Here is a 13,354-nt window from a genome sequence, read left to right as displayed (position 1 = left end):
CATAAACTTTGAAACCTTTGCCCATGCTAGACAGAAAGAATATGAAAAAGAAAAGGGAACCGTATATGTCTGACTTTGGGGAAATTGAAACTGAGAATGCAATTTCCAAAGCTATTTTTATGACTCAATTCATTAAGAGGAACACAAGGGAATGGAATTCTTACTTCACTTTACGATTAACTAAGGCCTATGACCCACATTCCGGCCAAAATAATCATGATATACGAATGAACAGTTTTTGGCTTTCGTGTACTCTTCATGGCAGCGGAACCATCAATATCTAGATTCTAGCGCTTGGGAAGATCCAGAGCTATTCTACTTACTATTGCTATTAACTCATTGTGCAAGCTGACTTGCTTGGCTCAGTTTGAGCACAATCATGTAATGGATGGGACATGCCACTACTGCTTAGTCAACTTGGCGAGGAGAGCCAAGACTAACAATAAGATTATAAATATGAGGGTAACCCACATTGGAATATTGTCTCCAAATTGCAAAAGAAAGGCTCTGGAAAGGACGCTGTCAAGTGATTGTCTTGAATAATAGACACCATATATTTACATTTGGAGAGGATATATAATATATAATATATATATTTTATATATATATATATATAGAGAGAGAGAGAGAGAGAGAGAGAGGGAAGACAAGAATGAAATTCAAAGGAGATTCCATGTCTGGTGTTATGGAGTTATCTGTTGATTGGAGAGGCAGACCCTGCAAGGCTAACAAGCATGGTGGAATGACTGCTGCTGTATTCGTCCTTGGTCTCTTCCTCTCTTTTCCTCTCTCTCCGGTGCATATAGTTACATTCGTGTGCTTGAGCTGGCACCTATGTCTTGTTGCTCTCTTAATCTTTGCTCGTGTGAAATTGCAAGATAGACAAGTCTTGCCATTTGAATGCACCATATCTCACAAACAATTTCCTTTTCATTTCTTTTGAACTGTTGCCTCTTTCTCGAAGCAGATTTAGCAAGACAGTTTGACCATACTGGCTGTTTAGTTTACATAAGATTGCTAATCATCTTCTTAGTTCAGTTTTAGTGTAATTACTTTCAGTAGGGAAGTGAAGAGTGGATACTCATACTATTGTCCTAATTTAACGGTGGAATTCCCATACTTTTTTCTTTTATGCTTATGTGGAATTTCTTACGAATGGAAATTTTTATGTTCCTGGTGGTTGATTTCAGGTCTTCAAGCATTCGAGATGATGGCAATTGCTGCTGTTGGGAACAATCTAATAACTTATGTTTTCAATGAGATGCATTTTCCTTTATCCAAGTCTGCCAACATAGTCACCAACTTCATAGGCACTGTGTTCCTCCTCTCACTAGTTGGTGGGTTCCTCTCAGATTCGTATCTTGGGAGCTTCTGGACCATGTTAATTTTTGGATTTGTGGAGCTCTCTGTAAGTGCTGTTTCTCTCTGACACGCTCCGTTTCAGAGAATTTTTGTATTTTTGTATTTGCTCGATCTTTCGTAATCTCAGCACTATCTTGAATTTGGCTACTCTAGGTTCTTGTCTTTGTTGAGATCCCAGCTAATCCATATCAAATTTTGCAAGCTGGTCTTAATACAGCAGTTTAATCTTTATCTCTGAAGATTAAAGAAAAAGTTTCATATTATTAATATGCCTTTGCTCTCCATAAATAAGCTACAAGGTGATGGTTTTATTCTACAGACCATTGTTTTCCAGCATTGTTTAGTTGGACAGAAGCCTGCTGGCTTGGCATGTTTAATTTCTTATGCCAAACTATGACAATGTTTGCAGGGTTTTATATTACTTTGTATTCAAGCACATCTTCCACAACTGAGGCCGCCCCATTGTGATATGGTCTCTGATGGAGAAAATTGTCTGGAGGCAAAGGGCTCTAAGGCCTTGATATTCTTTCTTGCACTCTACGTGGTGGCTTTAGGAAGTGGATGCCTCAAACCCAACATCGTATCTCTTGGTGCTGACCAGTTCAGAAGGGGAGACACGGAGCAATCCAGGAGGCTCTCAACTTACTTCAATATTGCATACTTTGCTTTTTGCATGGGAGAGCTAATTGCACTCACTCTTCTCGTTTGGGTCCAAACTCATTCCGGAATGGATGTTGGATTTGGCGTCTCAGCTGCTGCTATGGCAATGGGAATGATCAGCTTGATTTCGGGTACGCTTCTTTATAGAAACAAGCCACCAAGAGGAAGTATCTTCACTCCAATTGCTCAGGTGCGTTCTTCTTTTTAGAGAGAGCTTAATTTACAACGATCCAGTCTTTTCCTGTACACTAGCTTTTGGGTTCTAGCGAGGTTCTTCATCTCCAGGCTCGTTAAGCAACAAAGTTTGCTTTAGTTTTATCCTTAAAGCTAAAAATTTTCTCTTTATTATGCCCAGATGAACCTCTCTGTTTCTTAATGCCTATTAAAAATAATAAAGGAAAAGAAAGAAACTTTAAACTTTCTATTTGTACTTTTAACATAGCTAATGGTATGAAATCTTCTGTTTTTTTTTTTTATGTATAAACGATATTACCCACCTGATTTGAAATTCATGAGTAATGGTCGTGGCTCTGCTTTCTTCTGATTCATTTTAGGACAGTCCAAAGTAGTTGTTTCAATTTATTTTATGTTTGGACGGCTAATTTATTTTTTTTTTTTATCAACAATTTGCATGTATTTAAAGGACAAACTGTTTGATGTGAACATAGTATAGTGACGTCTGATTCATTGTATTATCAGGAATTTAGATTTCTGAATATTGCATCTATGACTATATACAAAGTGTTAGCCTTTTCAGGTTCCTGCTATAATTAATCTTCCTTTGCTCTTTTGTTTGCTTTCTTCCTTTAACAGGTTTTTGTGGCTGCAATAACAAAAAGAAAGCAAATCTGCCCTTCAAATGTACAGATGCTCCATGGAAGCCAAAACCAGGTTCCTGCTACGTCGGCCAATGTCAGCAACCTTCTTCATACTGAAAAGTTCAGGTGAGGTCGGGTAGAAATAGGATGATGCTAAAAGAGAAACAGTGGACCTCAAACTTTACTACATATAATTTGAAACCACCAGAAACATCACAACCCTGAGGTGTCTGCATCTTGTCCTGTTTTGATCAGGACTGCTGTCATATTTGTAACCATGCATCTCCCTGTACAAAATCGAGCTTAAGTTAAATTTGGGTTATGATTCTAATGATTCTCACCGTATTCATATTGTAGATTCCTTGACAAGGCATGTATCAAAATCCAGGATGGAGAAAAAGAGAGTCCATGGAGACTATGCACCGTGACCCAAGTGGAGCAAGTGAAGATAATCATCTCGGTTGTTCCTATATTTGCCTGCACCATAATTTTCAACACCATTTTGGCGCAGCTCCAAACATTTTCAGTCCAACAAGGGAGCGCTATGAATACCCAGATTGCCAAAGGCTTCAAAATTCCACCAGCTTCCCTGCAATCTATTCCTTACATCATGCTTATTTTTGTTGTCCCACTATATGAAACAGTCTTCGTGCCAGTTGCTAGAAAAGTCACTGGAAGGAGTTCTGGAATCACTCCTTTACAAAGGGTTGGGATTGGGCTATTTATCGCAACATTCTCAATGGTTGCAGCTGCCCTGGTGGAGAAAAAAAGAAGAATCTCCGACGAAACTGTGTCCATCTTTTGGATTGCTCCGCAATTTCTTATCTTTGGGCTATCAGAAATGTTCACCGCAGTAGGTCTCATAGAATTCTTCTATAAACAGTCCTTGGAGGGGATGCAATCATTTTTAACGGCCATGACTTACTGCTCCTACTCCTTTGGGTTCTATCTTAGCTCCATACTTGTTTCCCTTGTGAACAGAATTACATCCGCTTCCTCTCACAGTGGCTGGCTCAGTGACAATGACCTCAACAAGGATAGGCTGGACTTTTTCTATTGGATGTTAGCTGGCCTTAGCCTCGTCAACTTTTTCAATTATCTTTTCTGGTCTTCATATTATTCTGACAACCCATCTCTGTCACCACCTCGGCAAAATGATGAGTCTCCAGAACAAGACCTCGAAAACCGAGGCAGGGAAACTTTGAAGCATATGAATGGATGCAGCTGGAAGTAGCCGTGTACCTTAGAATAAGATTGTCCTTGTACTAATTTTGTTTCTAGGTTACGTATCTGTTTCTCGTGCATTAAACAAAATCAAACCCCATTTGATTACTAAAATATAGTCTTAGACTCAACTAAACTAATGCACCTATCTTGTACATATGCTAGCTACTGAGTGTTTAACTGATGCTCACTTTTCTCCCCAGAGATGTAACATAAGCTCAAGACTGATCCCATTGACCAATGCTCCTTTTGTTGATCATATGCGGAAGGAGGGAGGACCTGACCTCCGCTCTCATTACCTTTATGGTGGAAAAGGTAGGTGTGAGTGGTGGGGTGGGGTTTGTGCACTGCGCGTTAGATAGATAATAGTTTTTCATTGCCAGCCATATCTAATCTATTGTGATGGGATTCACCATTTACAAGCATAATGCTAAGGTTACTTTTTAGTTCTTGTGTGGGATAACAGGTTAAAAGGGGAACCAATATATATGTTTTTTCCCTGGTTCTGTCACTTTTGCTAATCACAATCAAACATATATGTCCCTTACCTATGTTTTGTACTGGAATTAGGCCTGTCTCGGGAGCTATCCTACTGGCAGAAGTGGGTATGAGAAAGTGATTTCTTTTCATATATATATATATATATCAATATGTGCTCTGTGTTTGTGTGCTTGCTAAAAAGACAATAGACATGGTCCCTCGAGCAACAACCTTTACCGGCAAACTTGGCCCAATGCATTAATGCTATAACCTTAAGTCCACAACTAAATCATGGCTTAAGCACTAAGCTCATCCCATTACACACTACCTAATTCATAATTGTACAATCGTTTGTCCACAAATTTCCTTCACGGTTTGATTACTCATCACTTCATTATTTCTTTCCCATAATCAAAATAATAAAGTTTTAGAAGTTGTCCAACTAATATGATATGATACTTTTTATAAATTAATAATTTTAATTAAATAATATTTTTAATCGATTTTGACTTGAAACTAACATGGTAAATTAATAATTTATTAAATTTAAAAGATAATATATCAAAAAAAACATATAAATCTCACTTGATATATAAATTAATAATCTATTTGNACTAACATGGTAAATTAATAATTTATTAAATTTAAAAGATAATATATCAAAAAAAACATATAAATCTCACTTGATATATAAACTAATAATCTCCTATACATCAAAATTTTATATATATATACATGATTCAATTAAAAGTCTTTGTAACATGATTCTAATATTATTTGTTTTTTCTTGAAATTGATGTTTCCTTAGATCCCATCTCTAACTTTTCTTAATACATTAAAAAATTTTAATATAATATTCTCGTATTACAAGAGAAAATTAGGTAATGTGATTGTTACTTTGAGTGCATCTTTGCGCGAGACATGCTCCAATACAAAATTATTGTCGTCAACTTCATCTTCTTTGATCATTTCCATAACGTTCTCAATAATTTACTCATAACAAATAATGATATTATTAATTTATCTATTAAATAATATCTCGATTAACTAATAAATTTTCATAATTTCAAAAATATTAATTTATATAGATTTTACTAAATATTAAATTTTTGCTTTCAATTTATACATCCATGTCAATGATAAAAGATCCATTGGTACAGGGACAAATGCCTATTTCGATGGTAGGAGTTTCTTTTCAAAATAATTAGGTCTATATCAACAAGGCTTGTACCAACCGTTTTTCAAATGTGGTAATAAATTTTTTAACTGTCAATAAAGGTGTCTATATAGTAAGGGATTTAAAGCTTAAACTAACAGACTTTAGACCATCAATTAATGGAACCTTTTGTTTATTGTAGGGCTTGTTAAACACCAATAATTGTTTAGTGAAAAATGCAATCCCGTGGCCCAACTTCATTATTTTCAAGAAGTATTTATCAATTATCATTTTGTAATCTTTTTGCACAAGCGTAACAAAATGGCATTGGTATAACCTTGGTAAAAGAACACAATAAAATTTCACCACATAGAGCACGTGCAGATTTCCTATAATTCAGTGACTTTGTGATCAGCTAGCGCCTCACATCTTGCATTTGCAACCCATTTGGAGCAAGGATTAGATGATTTTAAAAATTCGCAGGTTAAAACAATATGCATGCCGAATCAGAATTTCATGTGATTATATATAGATTATGTATAACACGAAGCTTAATTTGGTTCATGAGTTATGGACTTGGATATGGGTTGAAACTGATGATCCTTCAATAGATGAAGCAGCTAGGTGCTGCGTTGAGGTATCAGCGGCTACTTGATGCAGCTGTAGTTGTGGAGGTGGCACATTCTGTTGATGCGGCTGCTGCTGCTGCTGCTCGGTGAGGCTGTCTGGGATTGGAGTGTGTAGTTTGGTGGCGGGAATAACAGACACACAACCTCTACAGAGAGGGCAGGTTGAGTTGGAGTGCAGCCAATGATGCATGCATTCAACATGAAACACATGTCTGCATGATGGGACTTGGAGCAACTCCTCTTTCATCTCAAATTCACCCAAGCAAACGCTACATCTGTCAATCATTTGAGAAAGTCAAGGATAGTGTTTCCAAAGGAATCCAAGTAATGCCAGGATCTGATACCCTTAACGTTATAGCAAGATCGGGGATGCAGTGCAGGGCATATGAATGGTTCAATTTCATTTGTTAAAAAATTGGAGAAAATAAATAATTAAAACCAGTATAATAGAGATTCTGCGGCCCAGTGACTTGCAATCTCATCCAGACCGACCACTTTAAAGGAAAGAGTGGGGGGCTTGATTGAGATTCTGGTGAATGTTGAAAAAAAAATAATGAAGGGGCAGCTGGCTTAATTATAAGGGGGAGGGGAGGGGAGTTTCAAAATTATGTCTCTATCCAAGGCTTTTGCTTAGTGTTTACTCCACCTTATTGATGGTCAATTTTAGGGCTGATGGCATGTACAACACTGTAATACCTAAAAGTAGAGACCCCAAATCTGCTGCCTTTTTTTGACTCGGGTTGTTTTCAGGTTCCAATTCATTTCAGTTTTTATTGGGTTCAAGTGAGTCGCAAATCATTTTGACATCATATGACTTGGATAAATTCGAATGTAATAAATAATTTTATTCTTTTTCTTATACATGTCGAGTCAATATTATTCATCACTTTAACAAATTAAAAATAAAAATGTGATAATAATTTTAAAATTTTAAAAATTATAAATATTTGTATAAATATAAACAATACTAAAATTTCATCAATATGCTATTAGTCTTTACACTTTTATAAAAAAAAGTGAATTTAATTTTTTATATTTTTTTTAATTTGTTAATTTTGGTTCAAACTCTAATACTATTAAGTATATTGATATGATGTTTTTACCAAATTGACATAACATTGATTGAAATGATAATGAAATTTTCTTATTAATGTGACGCTAACTATCACTCTTTGATTCCCCATTCTCACTCTTTGATTCTTCCTCTTTCAGTCTTTTCCTTGTCTTTAATTCTCGATTCTTCTTAGTCCAATTCAATTGTTAAATTTTTCTTCTCTCTCCCTTAAATTTGCATAATCTAGATTAATTTAATATTAGGGAGTTTTGGGATCCTTAATTTGAGTGTTTTGTCTATTGCTAGTTATGTCAACAAATATCACATCAATTTTCTCGTCACATCAACAAGTGCCACATCATCATTAATTCAATGTTTATCCAACCAATACTACATTAGCACGACAAATATCATTTCCACACATACTTAATACCACATCAATAGAAAAATATCACGTAATCTCAATTAATATCATATTAATTTAATCAAAATATCGTATCCACAAATTTTAATAATGAAATTTTAATAGTGTTAGGTTTTTTATTGAAATTAACAAATTGAAAAAATAAAATAAAATTTAATCCTTACAAATTATTATGTAAAGACTAAATCCACATCTTTATTAGAATGTAATTACAAATTGCAGAATTTGACCTTTATGTATACTATACACACAGTATCAATATTTTAGGGTGTCTTTTATTTTATCCTTTTAGTCATTATAACTTTTTAATAATATTTCAACTTTCCAATAATTTCTTCTTACATCACTAAGACTATAAAGAATACTAATTATCGCTTATAAAAATATATCATTTAACAGGTCAATGAATTACCCTAACATTAATACCGGAAATTTTAAGACTCCAAAATCATGATATTTAAAACTAATCTATATAATATTGTTCTAATTTTAACATTGACCATTTTTTCAATTTGGAAGTAATGAAGAATAAAGGTATATTGGCTTAACATGATTACTTTAATTGATCAATTAATCTGCATAACATGAATTGAAATTTAAAATTTAAATATTCAACATTAAAAAAGGTTGAAAATATATTATTTATACAATTATTTATTAATTATAAACAATATTATTTTTAAAATTAAAAGAGTTTATCATTTATTCATTTACTTATTTTAAAAAATAATTTAATTACAATTTAGATGTTTTCGAGTTGCAAATTCGAGTTGAGTTCGAATCAGATCGATCTCTTTATATTTCGAGGTTTGGACTTTCTTCAATCAAATTTGGAATCAATTTAAACAGATTTTCAAGTTGAATGAGATTTTAGCACCTCTGCTCAAATTGGCATGGTGCAGGGCAGGATGAATTGCTTGTAGACCACAGTGATTGCACAATAAATGATAAAATTGTTAAAAAGTTGTTTGGAGTAGTAGCTAGTTATAGAGTTCCAATTGAGAACTTACTTGGAATCCCTTGTACTTAATTCTTCATCAAATAAGACTGTTGGCAGCTTGTCTGTCAGCTCCTTTTTCAAACTCAGTTGACATGGCTGCGGTCAATACATATGATGCCAAGCGAACAGATTATCAGATGCAGGTTATGCAACAACAAGCTATTATTTAAGTTTCAATTTCAAGCATGGAGTAGTCATTAGAATAGGAGAGGAGACTTACTGAGGGGAGATATGGAGTAGCCTGGTTAAAAGTGGTTGGAATCAGTGGGCGAGGGTATGAGGGAGTGGAAGCTCTTCTCTTGAGGTAAAACAAGTAAAACAAGAGAAAGAGAATGACTGAGAAGAGGATAGGGATTGAGAATATGAATGCCTGGTAGAGTTTAAGTTGAAGTGCTTGAGGATAGAGGTGAGGAGGAGTTGGAGATGGAGTATGAGGCAGACCCATCACCACCAGTCCTCAAAATTCTAATGCAATGGATGCCAAATTAGAGAGAGGGAGAAGTGGCCAGGTATATATGCAGGTATAAGAGGAAAGGAGGGACAGGGAGCATATGATACAAAGGGCAAAGAGAAATATCAAGTAAAAAGAGGTTTTAAGATCAAATATAAAATGATGGTATTTATACTCCCTTTTCTAGTGATGGAACAAGCCCATGACTGTCCACTAACAAAGGAGGTCGGGACTTGTCTCTCATCTTCTAATTAGTCTAGGCATCAATACCAAGTTCAAAAGAAATGCTGAAGTAGTCTATTACTTAAAGGATAAATTAAATGATTGGTTTTGTAAAATCAACCCTCAAACTTTTGATTAATTTCCTACTTCAACCTGTGTTCTTAATCAAGTTGAAAATTAAGGCCATGGAGCTCCACTTTATCAGTGGGTTTGCCATTCTCTATTATGGTTTTCGTTTTTAGCTTGTTTTTCACACTTGTTTACCTTGCTCTTTGCTCATGGTTTCTTCACTTATCATCTATGACTATGCAAGGTGGTGGATCAAATTACTCATTCTCCTCCTTGTTCGCTTTTTATGATGAAGCATCTCCACTGTAATATAGCTATGGTTAGTTTGAAGTACCCTTTCACAAGATATGAATTCCTACTATCATCCAAGTTGACAAGACTATAATTTAATTTGCTAGAAACTCTGCATGCAATGCATTCTCTAGTAGACATTTAAACACAACCCTAAAGCCAAATATAAATTGAAAGAAAGGATTTGATTGAGTTGAGCGTTGAGAGGAGGCCCACATTCAGCTTTTGATAACATTAATTTTATGTCACTTTGCTTGGTGGGGGTGCCTACAGGCTGCAGGATTTGTCATGATGAAGATACCTCTCATATCTCTCACACAAAGTGGGAATATAGAGATAAGATCCGGAGCTATATCAAAAAAATATTAAAATAAATAAAAGTAAAACAAGCCCAGTGTGGGTGTAGATGTTCCTCTCTTCCTTTAACACAATTAAAATGCGCTCAGTCTTATTCCTAGTATAGTAATGCACAGCCGGCACATTGGCAGTGGCAGGAGCGGCAGCACCTGTTACTGAAAAAGCTGATATCCGTTCATTATTTAGATGATGACTTTGACTAAAATCTTATCTTCAATACATCTACTTGTACTAGTTTAATTGTTCATTACAATTGCCCAAACTATTACCCATTGCCCACAATCACTTCAAAGATTTTCTTCTTTCAATTTCTATCAATATTTGGGATATTTTCATTTCACTTCACTTCAATAAAATTATTTTTTGATAAAATGTACGATACTATCAATTTTCTAGTAATCATATATCCATCAAATTTTTATACTTATATATTTTATTTAATTTAATTTTTGTATTTAAAATTGAAGTAATTTAATTTTTTTATTTTTGAAATTACTTTAATTTAATATCTCTATCTAATGACATCTAATTTTATTGTTAAACGAGATGATGTCAACGTTGACGTTGCTTTTACGTGACACATTTTAATGACGTAATACTAATATGATGATGTGGCATGCCACGTGACATAGATATGATGACGTGACAGTGTCACATAATAAAAATATGATGACATAACACTAACATGTTTACGTGTTAGTACCACGTGACAAATCAAAAAAATTTTTTAAAAAAATTTGTCACTTTATAAGGATTAAATTGAACAAAATTAAAATGTTGAGAGACTAAATTAAAAAAATATTTGAAACATACAAATATTTAAGTAGATAATAAATATTCTTATTAATAAACTAAATATTTAAATGTAAAAGATTTATGGTGTTAAAAAATATATATTTTTAATTTTTTAATTCTAGCATATGTCAATTAATATATCTTCTTTGCAAAAATTAAATTTGAATTCTCCTTCTATAAAAAAGAATTTTACAAAAATTTCATACTTAAAGTCAAATTTAGATGAATAACTTGCATAATATTGAAATAAATTAATATAAAAAACTAAATAAATTCTTTTTTTATTTATAATAGTATAAAAATTTAAAATTTATTTGACTTAGTTTTCAATTTCATCCCTCAACATCTCAATTTTATTCAATTTAGTCTATATACTATATATTTTTATTCAATTTAATCTTTATGACGTGACACAAATTTTTTTGAAAATTTTTTGATCTGCCACGTGGCACCAACACGTCAACATGTCAATGCCACACAATATTACCACATCATCATATGAGTGCCACGTGGCATTGCTTATTGACTCGAGGAGTTTTTGATAATAACATAATATTCCCTTTTATTAATATTTAACTATACTACTTGAGTGTGCAGGATCAAAATGTATATCACTTAATAAAATAATCACTTGAAAGCAAATATCAAAACTCATCAAAATAAGAGATCACAAAATGAGTTACAGAAGCCTCTTAGTCGATTAAACAAGAGAGTTAGTCAGTTAAAATCCAAAAGTGAAGATCTAAAAAGAAAGGAATCAAATTTGTGAAATATAATTTAAGAAGTCTTAGTGACCAATATATCCCATGGCTATTTAAGAGTAAAGGAAGATCAACATTACCAAGCTAAGAGAAGAATCAATCAAACAAAGAAAAGTTAGTGAAGTTGGCTACTCCAAAAACAATAAGCTCTTAATCAGTTAAAATCTTTCTTAACCGATTAACAAAGTAAAACAGATTGCGAGACATATAAGACTTAACTAACTAAGAAGTATGGCTAGCTAGTTAAAAGCTTACTGTCAAAAATTTGAATTTGAATGTCTGAAGACAAACTAACGGCTAGAAAAGATTTTAAACTATTTCCAATGGTCTGAAGCTATCAACATCCATCAAAGCTGATTTTTCAAGTATAAAAGACATCTCCAACAACTAAGAAGAAAATTAGATGCTACCAAGAACAAAAAAGAACCAAGAATAGCAAAAATCCTTTCACTTCTTGTATTTCACTCTAATCTTTGTAATAGAGATTAACACTTCATCTTGTACCATTTAGATCAACTTAGTGATCGTAGGTACATCTTCATATTTGTATTTCTTGATTACTTAGAGTGTGTGAGGCACTCTAAGAGGTTGATCAAGCTTGGAATAACTTAGTTGTTGTTATATGTTCTAACTTAACCTTAGAAAAGTTAGTTTTTGATTTTGGTTGATCCCGTGGAAAATCATTGTTAAAGGTTATGACTAAGGTTGTGAAAAGCCATTGTAAAAGCTTGGTGGCAGCTTGAGAATTCCACCAATTTTAGTAAATCAATTTAAAAATCCTTGATCGAAAGATCAAAATAGTGGATGTAGGTCAAGGAGACTGAACCACTATAAATTGTTGAGCATTGTCTACTCTACTTCATCTCTTTGTTACTCCTTTAACAACCTTCAAACTCTTCTCATCAACTCCCTTTACAAGCTCGTAACTATGAACCAATTTCTAATGACATTCAAAAAGTGTTATTCACCCCCCTCTAGCACACTCTTTGGGACCAACAAGTGGCATCAAAGCCATACCCTCTTTGTTTAAGGCTTAACATCCTTAGAGAAGATCCAAATGGCTTTACAAAAATCTATTGCTGCTGAAAAATAATCTACAAACAGACCACCTCTGTTTGATGGATCGAATGACCTTATTGGAGTACTAGAATATTAATATACATAAGAGCTATTGATTATGAAATGCCGGATGTCATCACTGATGGACTTTACATTCCTTCTACCATTAATGTCCTGGCCATTGAAAGAATTCCTAAATTGAGAGCAAAATGGACTGAAGTTGAAACAAAAAAGGTCCAAACGAATTACAAGGCAATAAATACTCTACATTGTGCCTTGACTCCCACTGAATTTAACAAAGTGTCAAGTCGCATCACTGCCAAGCAAGTTTGGGACAAACTTAAAATTATTCATGAAGAAACTTCACAAGTTAAAGAGTCTAAAATATTTCTCTTAACCCACAACTAGGAAATGTTCAAAATGAAAGCAAATGAAGATATCACCAGCATGTTTGATAGGTTCACTAACATCACTCACAAGCTTAGTCAAATAGGTAAGCCAATTCCTGAACACGAACTTATCAAAAGACTTCTCAAAAACTT

General features: G+C 33.7%; 2 protein-coding genes across 2 annotated transcripts; one reads left to right on the top strand and one right to left on the bottom strand.

Annotated features, from left to right (window-relative positions):
* LOC18592770 (protein NRT1/ PTR FAMILY 4.4) lies at positions 634–4,305 on the top strand. The gene is made up of 5 exons (XM_018125383.1): positions 634–767; positions 1,191–1,408; positions 1,772–2,212; positions 2,836–2,966; positions 3,198–4,305. The coding sequence occupies exons 1-5, from the start codon at positions 653–655 to the stop codon at positions 4,072–4,074; spliced, it is 1,782 nt and encodes a 593-aa protein (XP_017980872.1). The 5' UTR covers positions 634–652; the 3' UTR covers positions 4,075–4,305.
* LOC18592771 (probable E3 ubiquitin-protein ligase RHA4A) lies at positions 6,160–9,381 on the bottom strand. The gene is made up of 3 exons (XM_007019646.2): positions 9,028–9,381; positions 8,818–8,903; positions 6,160–6,604 (listed from the first exon to the last, which is right to left on the bottom strand). The coding sequence occupies exons 1-3, from the start codon at positions 9,250–9,252 to the stop codon at positions 6,262–6,264; spliced, it is 654 nt and encodes a 217-aa protein (XP_007019708.2). The 5' UTR covers positions 9,253–9,381; the 3' UTR covers positions 6,160–6,261.

The sequence above is a fragment of the Theobroma cacao genome, chromosome 8 (assembly GCF_000208745.1).
Source record: "Theobroma cacao cultivar B97-61/B2 chromosome 8, Criollo_cocoa_genome_V2, whole genome shotgun sequence".
Taxonomy (NCBI): domain Eukaryota; kingdom Viridiplantae; phylum Streptophyta; class Magnoliopsida; order Malvales; family Malvaceae; genus Theobroma; species Theobroma cacao.
Note: the sequence above shows the minus strand (reverse complement) of the source record. Positions and strands in the feature narration are given on the sequence as shown.

Bases quoted from the DNA above. Each gene is read 5' to 3' on its own strand.
- LOC18592770 (XM_018125383.1), top strand. From the start codon at position 653: ATGAAATTCAAAGGAGATTCCATGTCTGGTGTTATGGAGTTATCTGTT. The intron at 768-1,190 runs GTCTCTTCCTCT...GGTTGATTTCAG, and splicing joins TGCTGCTGTATTCGTCCTTG to GTCTTCAAGCATTCGAGATG. The intron at 1,409-1,771 runs GTAAGTGCTGTT...CAATGTTTGCAG, and splicing joins TTGGATTTGTGGAGCTCTCT to GGTTTTATATTACTTTGTAT.
- LOC18592771 (XM_007019646.2), bottom strand. From the start codon at position 9,252: ATGGGTCTGCCTCATACTCCATCTCCAACTCCTCCTCACCTCTATCCT. The intron at 8,904-9,027 runs GTAAGTCTCCTC...TATTGACCGCAG, and splicing joins CTACTCCATATCTCCCCTCA to CCATGTCAACTGAGTTTGAA. The intron at 6,605-8,817 runs GTAAGTTCTCAA...AATGATTGACAG, and splicing joins TTAAGTACAAGGGATTCCAA to ATGTAGCGTTTGCTTGGGTG.